The 16260-nt window shown below is 54.7% G+C and overlaps 1 protein-coding gene across 2 annotated transcripts; it reads right to left on the reverse strand.

Moving 5' to 3' along the window:
* Window positions 1-652: 652 nt before the first annotated feature.
* Window positions 653-15273, reverse strand: ANKRD13D (ankyrin repeat domain 13D). 2 transcript variants are annotated; one of them, XM_075545295.1, is made up of 15 exons: window positions 15019-15273; window positions 14407-14542; window positions 14202-14326; window positions 13489-13534; window positions 13270-13413; window positions 12956-13145; window positions 4000-4066; window positions 3532-3613; window positions 3222-3283; window positions 2964-3094; window positions 1869-2026; window positions 1669-1779; window positions 1419-1582; window positions 1248-1336; window positions 653-1043 (listed from the first exon to the last, which is right to left on the reverse strand). In XM_075545295.1, exons 1-15 carry the CDS (start codon window positions 15106-15108, stop codon window positions 776-778), a joined length of 1863 nt encoding a protein of 620 aa, XP_075401410.1. In that variant the 5' UTR covers window positions 15109-15273; the 3' UTR covers window positions 653-775. The 2 variants fall into 2 exon arrangements, with proteins under 2 accessions (XP_075401410.1, XP_075401408.1); XM_075545293.1 differs by having other exon boundaries at window positions 653-989; window positions 15019-15271.
* Window positions 15274-16260: the final 987 nt, after the last annotated feature.

Genomic DNA, 16260 nt, shown 5'->3' on the forward strand with positions numbered 1-16260 from the left:
TCCCCGCACCCCGAATTGATTTCTCCACAGCGGGCTGTGCTCCTGCAGTCTCCCTTCTTGGCTTGTCAAAGGGGAGTCCCGCAGCGTGGCGGGAAAGCTGGCTGGGATGTAAAAATAACCCCTGGGGACCCCACCCCTGCCTGGAGCCAGGTAGTCATTCGTCCAGTTGCTTGGATGGACCGCAGTGGAGACTGGCTGGGGGCAAGCTGAGCTGGAAGCCCACCAATCAATCACCCTGACGTCCTGGGTGGCAGGGCTACCCTGAGTAGGTGGGCAGGGCTTGGGGTGGTGCACACACCAGCCACCCCAGACCGCTCATTGTCCTTACAGTGACCCTTTAGGGCAGAGTCTAACTGTTCCGTTGGGTCTCTGAGCTCAAATCTTTCAGGGAGCAGAAAGCCTCATCTTTCTCACACGGAGGCCCCGGTGGGTTTGAACCGCTGACCTTAAGGCTAGCAGCCCAAATCATACGCAGTGTGCCACCAGGCTCTCCAGGGGCACTCAACTCACCTCACTGGAAACAACTGGCAGAGAGAGTCCCGTAGGTGGCAGCCAGGATTCCAGGCCAAGGACCAACCCCCCACTCCACCCCACCCCACCCCCACCCCCACCCGTCCCTGGGACAGGGGCCCATTGAGCGGAGCAAGCCTGCTGATGGACAACTCTTTATTTCCAACTGGGTCTCCACCGAGTGCCGACCTGGGCTCCAGGCCCAGAGCTTGGCAGCACAGTTTATAAATAAATAAATTTAAAAAGCAGGGGCGGCGGCCGGGCCTCAGTGTTCCGTCAGCGACAGCCGCAGGATCCGCTGCAAGTCCTCCTCCTCCTGCTGCCCCTGGCGCTCCCGCTCTTCTTGCTCCCGCGAGGACAGCTCCAGGGCCAGGCGGAGTTGTTCCTCGAAGCTTGGATGTGCCAGCTCCGGGGGCGTCCTGTGTGGGGACCCCGGGGCCCCAGGCTCTGCGGACAGCCGCAGGCTCTCCTGGAGGGCTCTTCCCGTGCCGGTGGAGGTGCAGGGGGAGATAGATGGAGAGGGAGGGGTGAGCCTAAGGCTGGGGGAGGTGGCCTAGGGCTAGGGCTAGGCCCAGGGAACAGCAGTGGCTGGCAGCCCTTCGGATGCAGGCAAACTGGACAGAGCCTGGGGTCCTGGGTCTAGCACCACACCGCTCAGTTCCCCCACCCCTGCCTGGGCTGCTGGGACCCCAGGCAGTTGAGCTGAGCTCAGCCCAGCAGGTCCTAGGGGGTCTCACCGCTCCAGCTGAAGCTGTTCCTCATACACCGTGGGCTGGGGAGGGTGGGTGCTGGGCCGGGCGCTGGTCAGAGCCTCCCAGACAGTCACCTGCAGCAGCAAAGCCCAGAGCTCCCACCTGTACCCTGTGGGCTTACAGGTGAGGTGGGAGGTGCCCCCTGTCTGCACCCACCTGCTCGGCCTCCGTGCCCGCCTCCAGCAGGCTCTGCTGGATGGCGAACTGCAGGAGGTCGTCATCCTCATCCCGGGGGGGCTCGCTGCGCTCAGCGCCCAGCACGCTGTAGCCCTCGGGCACCTCAAACACCGCAGGGTCCACCTCGCACGGAAAGGGGCTCCCTGGGTGGGTGGCAGGAGGTGCCAGGCTCAGGCCAGGGCTCAGGGACCAGCGTGTTGGGCACCCCCATGCCCTCCTGACGGGGTACCTGAGGCGGCAGAGCCAAGGCCGGGCGCCCACACAGAACTCAGGGGCTCGTCACAGCCGCACAGGTTGCTGAAGGTGATGCGGGCGTTGAGCACATGGAAGAGGGGGATCTCTGCGGGAGAGGCCCAGCTGGAATGGCACCCTGAGACAGACCCTAGCACCGACCCCCGACCCCCGTGCCTGACTCAAGCCTGCCCTCACCAATCTTGACGGGGAAGCCGGGTGGGAGACAGAGGGTGATGAAGTCGCGCAGCTTGGCGAAGTGGGCATTGCTGATGGCCATCAGGTCGATGATGGGCGTCACCTGGTCGCCCAGGGACAGCGGGTGGGCCTCACTCAGCCACAGGGTTGCCTTGAACCTGCCGGGCCAACCGCCGCATGAGGCCACAGATCCTCTGCTGAAGCCCCCCTCAGGAGGGCCACCTCTGGCCCTGTCAGGGCACCCTCCTCTCCATTTGGTTACCCCACTACCCCCGAGAGCTGGTGTCCTTCTGTCCTGCCGGCCCAAGCTGCCCTGGACCCCACAACTGAGGCTCAGGATGGTTTTGTAACATGCATCCAGGTGACAGGGCAGGGGGCAGGCGGCAGACTGCCCTCGGGCCTCCACACTGCCAATCGTCCTCCTCAGCCCCCAGCTGCCAGTACCTCACCCTCTGCTGTGGTTTCAGGTGCAGCACAACCCAGAAACGAGGACTGCAGAGGTTCTAATCCCACTCCTCTACCAGGTGGCAGAGATAACCCACTTGAGGCTTAGCCTGTGGTCACCTGATACCAGCTGGTCCCAGTCAGCATTAGCACGCATTGGGCCCTCAATCTTGCAGCAGGCTGTCATCGGTTCAAAACCACTAGCCGCTCCAAGGGAGAAAGATGAGGCTGCCTACTCCCATACAGTCTCAGAAACCCTTAAGGGGCTGTTCTGCTCTGTCGACGGGTTTGCTGTGAGTTGGAATTGACTGGCTGCAAGTTTGTGGGCCCTCCTGCTTCTGCGTGAGGCTGATGGCCAGCATGACCAGCCTCTTTCTACCGAAGAGAAAAGATGGCCAGTGAGGAGAGTCGGTCTCCTTGGACCTGCCGGGCCCTGTTCCCTTCTGCCGCTCAGGAAAGATGCACTGTGTGGAGCTGGAAACCAAATGTGATCGTTTCATCACTTCATCTTCCCGTTCGCCAAGGGCAGAGTGGCTTGTTCTCTGGGCCTGGCCCATGCAGAGGCAGAATCGAGGGGAAGCCAGCCAGCTGCGTGAACAGGTCCCTCATCTAAAAAGGCCCCTAGCCACCCAGGCCAGGCCCGAGCCTCACCTCTGAACTTTGCTGGACATCTCGATGGGGCGCCCGATGTTCCGAGCCTCCAGACTGAAGTCGGGGTTGAAGTATTCGTCGGGGGAAATGGCTGTGGGGTTGGTGGGGCTGGCCGCCTGCTGTACAGGAGCCTGGGAGCCCCCCGACTGGGCTGAGCACACAGGAGGGAGACGGCCAGGCCGACCCACCCTTGTGCTGCCCGGCCCACCCCACCCCTGCCCAGCTCATCCCGGCCCACCCGGCCTGGCCCCGACTGACCCCATTGTGGGTGGAGTGCTGCTGGGCCATCCCGAGAAAGGACTGGAATGGGGTCTTCCCCCCTGAGGAGAAGGGGCATGAGCTGTGAGAGGACTTCAGGCCACTGTGCCCAGATTGCCCCCACCTTCTCCCTCCCATGGGCACTTAGGGATGCCTGGAGGGAGGAGCCTAGGAGGTAGGGGGAGGGGCAGGTGGGAAGGGGACGCCTTCCAGCGTGTCCCAGAATCCACTGGTCCCTGACGCCAGACCAGGGTGACCGCCCCCCGCCACACGGTGTGACCAGGCAGCAGGCAGTCGCACCTGGGTTTACCTTTGCTCCTCGACTTGTCTTGATCAGAGAGGTGCTCCGTACGGGTGCGTGTCACCAGCTCCACGTTGGTGGCACTGTAGACCTGGGGGAGGGGGGGGGGCGCAGAGGGAGAGCTGGGAGCGCAGAGCCTGTCCCTCACAATGGCACAGGACCTGAGTCTTCCTGCCCCAGGAGACAGACACGAGCGAGCTCGTAAACACAGGGAAGGTGGCAGGACCTAAGCCCAGGACATCATTCCCTGAGGAAGCTGCAGCCCCCTCCTCTCCTTTCCTGGAGCCCTGGGAGGGAGGGGCTCCTGCTGAGGGGAACTCGACATGCTTAGCTGGGAATGGGCACCCAGGCCCCACAGGGCTCTTGTAACCCAACAGCTCTGCTGCTGCTCCCTCAGCACCCTGGGGTGGGGGTGGAACAGGAGCAGAGTTCCTGGGCCTGTCTCCCACCCGCACCCCCACCGCCAGCCCCTCCTACCTTGGCCTCGTAGCCGCTAACCATTTCCATCTTCTCAGACCGCCAGCCCCAAATGCCGCATTTGTTCCTGAAACCATCCCAACAGGAGCTGGTGAGGGCCTCCCGAAATAGCCTCTACCGACAGCTCCCCTACCTGCCCCACACTGAGGTCACCCTTCATGCTGAGGCCTGCAGAGGGGGCCTGCACAGCCGGGGACATTTGAAGATAGACTGGGAGCGCAGACGCTGATGAGAAAAGACTATTCATTTTGTGAGCGGTGACAGGATCTCAGCGTTGGGTTTTACAGACATCTGTATCGGTTAAGAGTCATGCCGAAGCACTTACTGTAGAAATGGTATCTGAGATGTCTTAAAGTGCTCCCACACCGAACTGAACTCACTGCCATCAAGTTACTTCTGACTCATAGTGACCCCATTGGACAGGGCGGGGTTGCCCCTGTGGGTTTCTAAGAAGGGAGATCTTATTGGGAGTAGAAAGTCTCATCTTTCTCTTGGGGAGCGGTTGATGGTTTTGAACCGTTGACCTTGCAGTTAGCAGCCCAACCAGCAACCAACTGCACCACCAGAGAAGAGTTAAAGGAGGTCATGGGGATCAGGACGGTACATGTTGAGGCTGTTCAAGCAGACCAGCGATGTTGCTCTCTCTCTTCTTTCTATGCGTTTGCAATGTTTCACAATTAAAAATTAAGTCTGTTGGACGCAATAGGGACAGCTGACACTTCCAGACCTCACTTCTGAAGATGCTAGAACGAGACCAAAGGTCAACAAGGAACAGCAGGACCACCCAGAACACATTTCCAGAGCGCTCCCGAGGCAACCGTAGGACCTGCCTTCTTCTCAAGGGCACACCTCAGTGTGTTTAAAAGAATAAAAATTGTACAGGGTATGTCCTTTGGCCACAATGGAATAAAATTATAAATCAATAAAAAAATGTTCTGGAGAGACTTACAAAAATGTGCCCATGAAACAAATACCCCCCAAAAAAGAAAAAATACCAAAAACTTTGTGGAAGAACACAAAAGGGAAATTGGAAAATGCTTTGAGATCAATGAAAATGAATCTAAGGCACCCCAAAAGTTGGAAGTATCTGAAGCAGTCAAGGATGCCTTTGACCACCACTCCCATTTAACACTGCTCTGGGAACCCTAGCCTGGGCAATAGGGGAAATAAAAGGCATCGAGTTTACAGATGGTGCCACCCTGTGCATAGAAAATCCAAGAGATTTAGCAAGAACACGATTAGAACCGGCTGCAAGTGTTAGCAAGGTGATAGGTATGAGGTCAGCATTCAAGATCAGTTTACACCAACAGAGAGAACTCTGAAAAGGGAGCAAGGAAAATAATGCCATTTACAATAGTTACCAAAAAAATATAAAATACTGTGGAATAAACCGAGAGAGCTACAAAGTACTTGTCCAGGAAAACCTACAAAATACCAGTACAAGATAGTAAGAAGAGCTCAACACACCATGCTCGTGGATAGGAAGAATCAAGGCTGAAAATGTCAATACTACCCGGAGCTACTTCCTGATATAATGAGATCTTGGTTTAGATACCAGGAACATGCTTTAGGAAGATGGGGAAGGAGGAATCTCTAACTTTATATAGAAAGGAAACAACCCAGATAAGGAAAGCACTACATAAGAACTAAGGAAGAGCTATCAGACTTCCTTATTTCAAAGTCTACTCTACACCCACCAGAGAAAACAGCTTGACGCTGGCACAGCGCATCGAGAACCCGGAAGCACATCCACGCACCTATGGACAGCTGAGTTTTGACCAAGTGTCAAAATCCGTCACATGGGGAAGTTACGGTCTCTCTTAACAAATGGCAAAGCTAGATAGTTATCTGCAGATAAAACAAAATGCATCCCTCATGCAGTATAGACAAGCTAACTCTACATTAGCCACCTAAATGTAAAATCGATACCACAAATCAAGAAAAGTTTTTGGGTTTTTTTTGTAAAGAAAAACTAAGAGCAACTGAACAGACTATCAAACATAACCAAAAAAATGCATTAAAAACATTAGATAAGCTGGATGATCGGGACCTTCTAAAAATGACATACTTCAAACTACTTCTGCAAAAGAGTAAAAAAAGAGAAAGAGAGAGAGAACTTACATATTAGGCAAAAACATATTTGGCAATCACCCGACAAGAGACTAATCTCAAAACGACACGGAAAACTTCAACTCAACAACCAAGACCAAAAAAAAAATTAAAAATGGGCAGAGGAAATGGACAGAAACTTCACACTTCACCCAAGAATATGCTAAGGCAGCCAACACACACATGAATTACCCACAACTGTTACCCATTAGAGATACAAATGAAGATAGCAACGAGGTATCATCTTATCCCATTGAAGAAGGCAGCTACGCTCAATAAGGCAAGCATGTGGCGAGACTGGAGTACCAGGCAACCACTGTGGGAAGCAGGATGGGGTGTCTTAGCAAGTTGGACACAGAAATACCATTCAATGCAGCAAACCCTCGATTCCTATCTGTCCTAAAGAAACGAGAGCTGGGTTATGGACGGATACAAGGGGCTTCAGTAAGTTAATGGGAAAATTCCATTATCTTTTAATTCCACTTTGTCGTGATCTCTTCCGTTTTGGGTTTGAAGCCCCCTTATATAGCTACACCCATGCCCGTGTTCTCTGTTGCGTTAAGTCACATTAGTGAAGACATGGAAATAATCTATGTGCCCTTGTGAGTATGAGTGGATCCACTGTGGTACCCACACACACTGGAGTACAGTGACGCAGTGTTAAAGAACCTCCCAAACACTTCGTAACAGGGAACCTGCAGGACATCGTAGTGAGTTAAATAAGTCAATCACAAAAGGGCGATATGAAGGGGGGGGGGGGAATTCCACTGCCTTTAAATTCCAATTTTCCATGAACTCTTTGAAGCCCTGCACTTACTGAATGCACCTTGTGGTTCTGTGTGGTCCTTCCAACTGTCCCTAAGCCTGAGCCCATTGTCACAGCCTTCCTCTTTCTCGCTGCCTCTCCAATGTACCTAACACGATGTCCCTCGTCTGACGACATGTCTCATCACCCTGGCCTCAAAAGAGCACTCTGGCCATACTTTTTCCAAGACAGACTAGTTTTCTGGCCGTCCGTGGTCCTTTCAATGGTCTTCTCCAGCATCACCATTCAAACGCATCGACTCGTCTTCGGTCTTCTTAGCACCTTTGCTTCTTTACTACTCTAAAGAGAGCTTCTGCAGCAGATTTACCTCACGCAACACATCTTTTGATCTCCTGGCTGCTGCTTCCAGGAGCATCTGTGGAGCCTAGCCAGGTGAGATCCTCGACAGCTGCAAGCTTTCCTCCATTGAGGATGGTGTGACCTGGTGGTCCAGTCGTGAGGATTTGGGTCTTCTTGACATTGAGTCGTCATCCACACTGAAGGCTGCAATCCTTGATCTTCACCAGCAAGGGCTTCAAGTCCCCCTCCCTTGCAAGTAAGGTTGTGTTCTCTGCCTATCTCAGGTGAATTAACCTTCCTCCATTGCGAACAGCGTTCTCCTTCATACAAGCCGGCTTTCCTGATGATTTGCTCAGCAAACAGAACAAGTACGGTGAGAGGCTCCAATCCTGCGCACACCTTTCCTGATTTTAAACCATGCAGTACTCCCGTCTTCTGCGCACACAACCCCCGTGTTCTGCCTCCTGATCCAGGTACAAGTTCCTCGCACAACACATCCACACACCACGAGAGAACAAGTCCCTGAGGGGCTTGGGGGATAAACACCATCGTTTCAGAGGACACCGAGGGCAACTGACCACAGCCAAGATGAACAGTCAACAAAGACAATGTCCGCCATCCTCCTGTGGGGAGGATGGACTGGGGTCTCAGAGGCTCGTGAGCAGCCATCAAAAGCGAAGCTATCGCTCCCTCCCCGTGGAGAGGAAAGGAGAAGCAAGAACACCAACACACAAGGTGCCAATTAGCCCAGTGGACCAACGACTCTGCAGACATCAGTCTCCACAACCCTGAGACGGAAGAACATGGTGACCGGCTACCAACTCCAGGTGTTCTGAAAAGGATCACAGGCTTACTGAGCAGACAGCGACGGGTGGGACTCATCTATCTCCACGCTGCAGAACCCACCACTTAAGATCAAAGGGCAGCATCTACCCCAGGGGGAATGGAAACAAAACACAGGGCGGAAGGAAGGTAAGTGATGGTGTCCACTGAGGGGGTTGTAATGGTGGAACAGAGCCAGAGTGTGCATGAATTGTGGAATGTAAAACTGATATGCTCGGCACACCTTTACCTAACTTGGCATAACACGTTTATAAAAAACACCTTGAACCCTTGTGTGGCAACAGATTAAACAACTTGGACGAAATGGGTAAGTTCCCAGAGACACGAATCCCCGAAATGGGCTGAAGGAGAAATAGATCATCTGAAAAGATTTATAACGAGTGAAGCGATTGAATTCGTTAAAAAAAAATTTTTAACTCCTTAAAAATACAACCTAAGATCCAAATGGCTTCATTACCAAGCATTTAAAAGAAATTAATACCAACGCTTCAGGCACATTGCCCATATCATGTAAGAGGAGGGAATATTTTCTAACTCTATGATACCAATACCAAGCAGACATATCAGGGAGAGAAAACTACAGACCAACATGTGCTCTAGTCAGGGACAAATAAAATCCTCAACAAAACCCTAGCAAACCACATCCAATTGCATATAAAACAATTATGCATAATGGCCAAGCGGGATTTATCCCACTTGCAAGACTGGCTCAAGATCTAAACCACTGTTAATACCAAGCATCATATCAATAGAAAAAAGACCCTAAAAATACATGATTATCTCAGTGCCATCGAGTCGGTGCTGACCCATATGACCCTGTGCACAAGCGAACGAAGCACTGCTGGGTTCTGTGCCACCTTCACAACGGTTCCTATACCGGAGGCCACTGTTGCAGCCCGGGGTCAATCCCTCTCCTTGAGGGCCCACCTCTCCTTCGCTGCTCCTCTGCTTTACCTAACAAGACGGCCTTCTCCAGGGATTGGGCTCAAGTTTGCTTCTCAGATTCACCCAATGCAAGGCATCGTGTGGTCTGCTGACTACTGCTGCAGTGCGCACGGATTGTGGATCCAAGAGACGAAGAGGTTGACGACGTCAATCTTCTCTCCATTGATCATGTCACCTATTGGTCTAGCAGTGAGGACTCTGGTTTTCTTCACACTGAACTGTGATCCAGATGGAAGGCTGCTATCCTCGATCTTTGTCAGCAAATGCTTCAGGGAATTAAACATGTCTCATTGTTCATATGAGTCATTGCAAGTGTATGGAAATGCAGTTGGTGTTTTAAGTATTGTCATAGGGTCGCTGGGATGACCCTGGTAGTGTAGTGGTTATGCACTGGGCTGCCATCTCCATGGTCAGCGGTTCAAAACCACCAGTAGTTCTTCGAAAGACTGGGTTTTTTACTCCCATACAGTTATAGTCTCAGAAACCCACAGGGGGCAGCTGTGAGTCGGCACTGACTTCATGGCTGTGAGTTCGGCTTTTTTTAAAGTGTAAATTCTGCAGCGTAGTAAACATTCTTTGTTCTACTAGTTTTCAGTGGTTGCCTTGGGAATTTTCACACATACAATTGTATCATCTTCAAGTAGAGAGAGTTGTACTCCTTTCCAATTTGGACGTCTAGTCTTGTCTTTTTTTTGCCCTTGGCCGGAACCTCCAGCGTAGTGTTGGATAGAAGTGGAGAGGGGGACATCTCAGTATTGTTTCTGATCCATTCTCTCCCACTAAGTATGATGTTAGGTTTTTGATAGGTGATCTTTATCAAGCTGAGTAAGACCTTTCAATTCCTACTTTGTTGAGTATGTAGTTTTTTTGTGTTTTTTTCTTAAATGAAAGGGTATTGGATTTCGTCAAACACTATTTCAGTGTCTATTGCGATGAAAAGAAGTTGCTTTGAAGACCAAGATGCACCTGACCCAAGTCACAGTATTGTCCATCGTCTCATGCATATATGAAAGTTGGACACTGAGTTAAGGAAGACGGAAGAATTGCTACATTTGACCGAGGGTGCTGGTGAAGAGTGTTGAAAGTACCAAGGACTGCCAACAGACCAAACCATCCATCTTGGAAGACGTACAGCCAGAATGCTCCCTAGAGGCAAGGAAGGGGAGACTTTGTCTTATGTTCTTTGGACATGTCATCAGGAGACCGGTCCCTGGAGAAGGACATCGTGCTTGGTAAAGTGGAGGACGGTGAAAAAGAGGAAGGAGGCCCTTCTTGACAAGACAGACTGACACAGTGGTTGTAAAGATGGACCAAGGGTGAGGCTGGTGCAGGACCGGGCCATGCTTCCTGCTGTTGTCTGCAGGGTTGCTATGAGTTGGAATCAATGGCTCCAACAGTCACAACAATAATACCATCAAAAGGATTCAATACTCCAGAACACACTTAGCAGAGGAAGTGCCAAACTTTCATCCTGAAAACAACACAATGCCGATGAAACAAATGAAAGAGCTAAAAAGACTGAAAGACATCCCAAGGTCATGGATCAGAAGAATTAACCTTGTTAAAAAAGCCCAGACTCACTGCCACCCAGTCAATGCTGACTCACAGCGGGCCCTACAGGGCAGGGTAGCACTGCCCCTGTGAGTTTCTGAGACTGTAACCCTATGAGAGGAGAAAGCCTCATCTTTCTCCTACAGGGTGCCTGATGGTCTCGAACTGCTGACCTTGCAGTTAGCAGCCCAACAAGTACCCGCTGAACCACGAGGGCTCTTCGGCATTGTTAAGATGACAGCATTTCCCAAAGCCCTCTACAGACTCAACGCAGCGCTCTCAGAATCCCAGCTGACTTCTTGGTAGAAATCGCGGCGCGGACTCTAAAATCCACATGGAACTGCACGCCAAAGTAATCCTGGAAAAAGAAGGACACATGTGGATGGCTCACACGCGGGGATTCTGAAACCGTACAAGGCGACTATACTCAGGTACTGAGGTGCTGGCATAAGAGGCGAAAGACAAAGTGGCTTCAGAAAGTTCATGGAAAAATTCCATTCTACCATGAAGTTTTTTGAAACTTCCCCACCCCGTTCACCAATGGAAAAAGTGAGAGTGTAGAAGTAAAGCCGTACACGCCTCTGGCCGACTGGGTTTTGACATGGGCGCCAAGGCCATCCGTGAAGCAGGACAAGTCTTCCCAGCAAACGATGCCATGTGCAGACGAGTGGAGTTGGATCCATATTATTCAGCATAGAAAAAAATGGGGCAAAGACCTCAATGTGAAGTGACAAGACTATCCAACTCTCAGAACAACACAGAAGGCAAATCTATGTGACCTGGATTTGGCAAAAGAAGCGCCCAGAGGGCCGTCAGCAAAAGAAAACAACAGACCTGGTCAGAATGAAACCCTCTTGCTTCCAGGGCATGAGGGAGCCGCGAAGACGAGCCGCAGGTGGGAAACACGGCCAATCATCCACCTGAGAAGGTCCTCGTATTTCGACTAGAAGGAATGCGTATAACTTGTAATAAAAGGAAAAGCAACCTGAATTCTAACACGGGCACAGGCCCTCCCAGGAAGATACACAAATGGCTAATAAGCCCGTGAACAGGCGCTCGCACATCATTAGTCCTCAGGAAACAGCAGCTCAAAACCACCAGGCGATCGCTCGTCAGACCTCCTGGGATGACCTGAATCAAAGGCACCTAATTAGTGAGCAGCGTTCTGCAGGAAGAGAAACGGGGACCTTTGTACACTGTCACGGGGAAGGTGTAGTGACGCAGTTCCTCTGAAAAGCAGTCCAGGCCGGCAGCTCCTCATGTGACACTGCAGGACCCAGGGTTCTGCTCCTGTCCACACAACGACTTGTCCGCATTGTTCACAACAGCCCCAAAGGGGAAAACACTATCCAAATGCCCTTTCAAATCGATATTGAAAATGTGGCCTTACACGAGACGGAATACTGTTCAGCCACCAGAGATGCCCTGGCCCCGGCTACAGCAGAGCCCACTGTTCACGACAGCAAGACGGAAACCACCTAAATGCCCATCGGGAGAAAAGAGGACACGGAAATACTGGTACTCACACCCAGTGGACTGCGATGCGTCGCTAACAAAGGCAGAACTACGTGGCCAGACCTGGAGGACATTAGTCAACACGGGGTGGAATCAATCAGTCACAGAAGGGCAAGTATGAGACGAGACCATGGACATAAAGGGAAATAAACAAGATAAAAACTTTCACTCCCAGTCGAACAAACTTTTGGAGATTACCAAGAGCAGGGAGGGCAAAGGAGAGAAGGCAGAGCAATGGGCCCGACTGCTGATGGGCATTACCTTGGGAGAAATGGAAGATGGGCATTGATGAGTCGTCTAAACTTTTGAATACAAAGTTCATGATCTGAAATGTCAAACCTCCACATAATGTATAATAAAAAATCGTTTGTTTTTTTAAAAAGGACTTGGGAGATGTTATTATGCTAAGTTAAAGAAGGCAAAGGCATTTTATTAAAGGAACGTTTGGTCCAGAGAAGAGATCAGGGATTGCTCAGGGCTGGCTTCTGTTGAAGAAAATGTTCTAGAATTGTGGTGGTGTTTCAATGTATCTATGAATATACCAGGGACCACTGAATTGCACACTTCAAATAGGCCAATGATATCTCAATACAGCTCGTTTGTGCAAGCGCATGCTGCCCTAATCCCCAGTCAAAATCCTTGTTAGGGGAACAAATGAGATCAGAAGCAAACAGACCGGATGCCCTGTCCTCCTCTTGCCCCGGGAATAAAGCTGCCAAGATAGACAGGTACAGGGTAGGTCAAAGCCCCAAGAGTCTGACCACCACAGGCAGTGACTGGCATGGCACCAACCTTCCCATTTAAGCAGCCTCTCAGAGGCCTGCTCTCAACGCTGAAGGCTCCTGCCCCCTGCCCCATCTCACCCACAGTGACCACGTCCCGGCTGACCTTTCAAAGGCCACGTTGCGCGTGTCCAGGTGGGTGGAGACAATTGGAGAGGTGAGGCGGCTGGCCACGTGCTCCTCGCTGGGCCGCATGGCGGCCAGCAGGACTTCCGGCTCGTGCAGGGCAAGGCCCAGTGTCTCCGTGTGTACCACCTGCCGGTCGTGGTCCACCTCCATCACCAGGGCCCCCGACTCTGCCAGCCGCCATGGGTGAGATGGGGCACAAGTCAGAGGTAGGCTCAAAGCAGAGGGGAATGCCCCCTCCCAACTCAGGGTCTTATTCTGGGGTGCAGCCAGGGGCTGGTGGGCAGCGCTCACCTTGGCCCTTAAAGATGAAGCTCCTCCGGCCACGCTGCCAGGTCATGTGCTCAAAGCCCAACAGGCTGGTGTCCACTCGCAGGCTCTCGCCGCGCTTCCATACACGGTACACGTCGCTGGGGCACATCTTGGACACCAGGGGCACTGCAGGGGCAGCGAAGTCACTGCGACTACTCCCCACAGCCCACCCCAAGACCCCGAACCAGCGGCCCCACTCACCCCAGCTCGTGAACTCCCACTTCATTTCCACGTAGAAATCAGGGGCCTACGGTGGACCAGAGCTGCTGTTAGGGTCTCTGAGGTGTGGGAGCCAGTGGGCCTGGCGCTTCATACTCCCTTCCTGGAACCCCAGCCCTCCAGCTGGCCTTGATATGCCACCCTCAGCCCTGTCAACTCCTGCCCAGAAAATGGAGACCAAGTGGGGTCTTTGAGGATTGGGTAGCAGCCCCTGGAGGTCTGGGGGCTAGCCTCAATGGCCACAGGCTTACTGGGGGCTCTGGGGGTGCTGCCCTTCTGAGTTCGAGTCCTCCCCTGCAAAGACAATTACAATGAGTCCCTCCATGCCTGTCCCTGGGGTGGGGAGCATGGGGCTCAATGGGTGCTAGGCCAGCCAGGCCCCTTGGCCTACTTCAGGAGCATGTGCAATTCTTCCAGGGGCCCAGCCCACTCCCCTCTAGGAGATATCACATGCCCCCCAGACTGATTTCCATGTAGCCCAAAGCCTAAAGTGCCAGCACCCCCACCAGGGACCCCTGGACACCAGGCAGGACTTTCCTGCCCAAGGGCCTGCCTGCTCTCAGCCCCAGGTGTCCTACATGACCATGGGTGAGGTCAAGAGGGTCAGTCTTTGTTCACAGTGGTGAGAAACCCAGACCCGGCCCAAGTGACCAGGGGGGTCCCCTTCCCGGCCAACTCCCCTATATCCGCGGTACCTGGCGGAGTTTGTTGAGTAGTTCTGGAATGCCTGCCAGCCTCTGGGTGGCCCGCTGGTAGTCTCGATACTGAAGCACTAGCTGCACCAGCTCGGGGTCCCCGGTGCTGACCGCCTCCTGCAGGACTGGGAGGCACGAGGTTGCTGGGGGGGCCCTTGAGACAGCTCTGGGCTGGCTTCCCCCCCAACCCTGTGCCTGCCCCTACCTGCCCAGCCCTGCAGGCTCTCTCTGCCCACGTTGGCACTGTGTCGCAGGAGGACTCTTACGGACTCCAAGTTCCCCAGGGACACAGCCAGCTCCAGAGGGGTCCGCCCCCGGGGGTCCTCCTGTTCAATGTCATGCTGGGGGAGATGGGACACTCAGCAAGGACAGAGAGGCGTGGCCCAGGCAAGTGAACAAGGTTGAATGGGGTCAGGGGGCACGGCAGGAAACAAGGAAGGTTGACGGACCGGGGGCATGGCAGAGGGTGGCCTGCGCATCCTGGCACAGGAGGGCACTGCCCATCTCCAGCCCTCTGTTCGGGTGAGGTCATGGCCAGGCAGAAGTGCAGGTTCTGTGTCGTTAGGAGTATGGACGAGCCTGGTGACGGCTGTCCAGGGTTGGATGCCTTCTGCCCAGCTCAGTTAGGGCTTGATGCAGTAGGGGGTGGGTAAGGCCCAGCCTGGGAGCCAAAACCAGAGGTTCCAGGGTGCCTGGCAGGTGACTTGGGCTTCGGCTCGGGGCGGCTGCAAGGATGATGGGCTGGGCGGTCCCCGGGGAGGGGGCCAGAGCTCCGGGCGGGGGGCCGAAGGTCGGGCGGGGGCCGGGCGGGCCTCACCTGGCGGCTGTGCAGCGCGGCCTCCAGTTCGCGGTGCCGGTTCGCCCAGACGAGCCGGTGCAGCGGGAAGGTGGGGCCTGGACCGGCCATGCTGGCTTCAGCGCCGCATCGCGGGCGGGGACGGCCCCGCCTCGCTCCCGGCCTGCCGCGGCCCCGCTCCTCCGCCGAGCCCGCCAAGCTGCGCCCCCAGCGGCCCCGCGGCCCCCGCGCCAACAGCGGCGGTCTCGGCGCAGGAGGCCGGCGCGGGGCGGGGCCGGGGGCGGGGCCCAACGGAGGGGCGGAGCCTCACGTCACGCGCCCCTGTGCTCCCGCAGCCGTGGTAACTGCTGGCCCGCCGGCGAGCACGGGGTGTCCCGGGGCACTGCCCGTTCGCCAGGGGTGCTGTGGCGCCAGGAGAAGGCCCGGGCTGGGTCTCCGCGCCCCTCGGCTGGCGGGCGTCTGTGCGGGGGGGCCGAGGGTGGAACCAGGGTGCGGCTCTGCCCGTGACCTGCAGGGGACGCACCTGGCCCTGCGCAGATTCTTCCCCCCACCGCCCCTTGGGCGGGGCCGGAAGGGGGAGGCGGGGCCGGACGGGAGGCGGGGCCGGACGGGGAGGGGCGGGGACTGGTGAGTGCCCCTCCCCCAGCGAAGTGCACCGCGAGTGCGCGTGCGCAGCCCCCGATTCCTTTCCCACCCCGCCTTTTCCCTTCACGCCCTCAGTCGCACCTCGCCACTTCTCAGGCGTGTGCGGATGGGCGTGGGTCGGGGTCCTGGCTCATTTCCCTCTCACGCGTTTTTGGGCTTCCCGCTCGGAAACGAGCGTCCTGCAGATGCCCTTACATGCTGGGGCGCTCGGCATGACCTGCCCCCCCTCCCGGGACTAGTGGCGCCGGGCACTGTCGTCAGGGGCGGGGAGGGCGCCCTGGGTGAGCTCTCTGGGCGGCGCTGGTCATCTTAGCGCCCACAGGTCGCAGCCCTTTGCGGAGGCCGCACTGTGTTGCTGGTGTCGACAGGAAAGGCCGTTTAGAAATCAAGGCGGCCTCCGCCCACACGGGAACCAATGCAGGCCTTCTTGGCTGCCTTCGGGCCTGGCTGCTGTTCACAGACTGGACCTGGGCTCCGTCTTGTTGGACCAGTCAGCACCTGGCAGGGACTTGCCCACGACTGATTCTCTGGACTCGGTTTCCCAGTCTGTACAATGACTGTGTAGTTTGGTCTGGAAAAGCCACCTAGCTCCAGTTGGCGCCTTTCTGAGTCTCTGGC

Source organism: Tenrec ecaudatus, chromosome 4 (genome assembly GCF_050624435.1).
Source record: "Tenrec ecaudatus isolate mTenEca1 chromosome 4, mTenEca1.hap1, whole genome shotgun sequence".
Classification (NCBI taxonomy): domain Eukaryota; kingdom Metazoa; phylum Chordata; class Mammalia; order Afrosoricida; family Tenrecidae; genus Tenrec; species Tenrec ecaudatus.

Bases quoted from the DNA above. Each gene is read 5' to 3' on its own strand.
- ANKRD13D (XM_075545295.1), bottom strand. From the start codon at position 15,108: ATGGCCGGTCCAGGCCCCACCTTCCCGCTGCACCGGCTCGTCTGGGCG. The intron at 3,284-3,531 runs GTAAACCCAGGT...CCTTCTCCTCAG, and splicing joins AGACAAGTCGAGGAGCAAAG to GGGGGAAGACCCCATTCCAG. The intron at 1,337-1,418 runs GTGGGTGCAGAC...TTGCTGCTGCAG, and splicing joins CGGGCACGGAGGCCGAGCAG to GTGACTGTCTGGGAGGCTCT.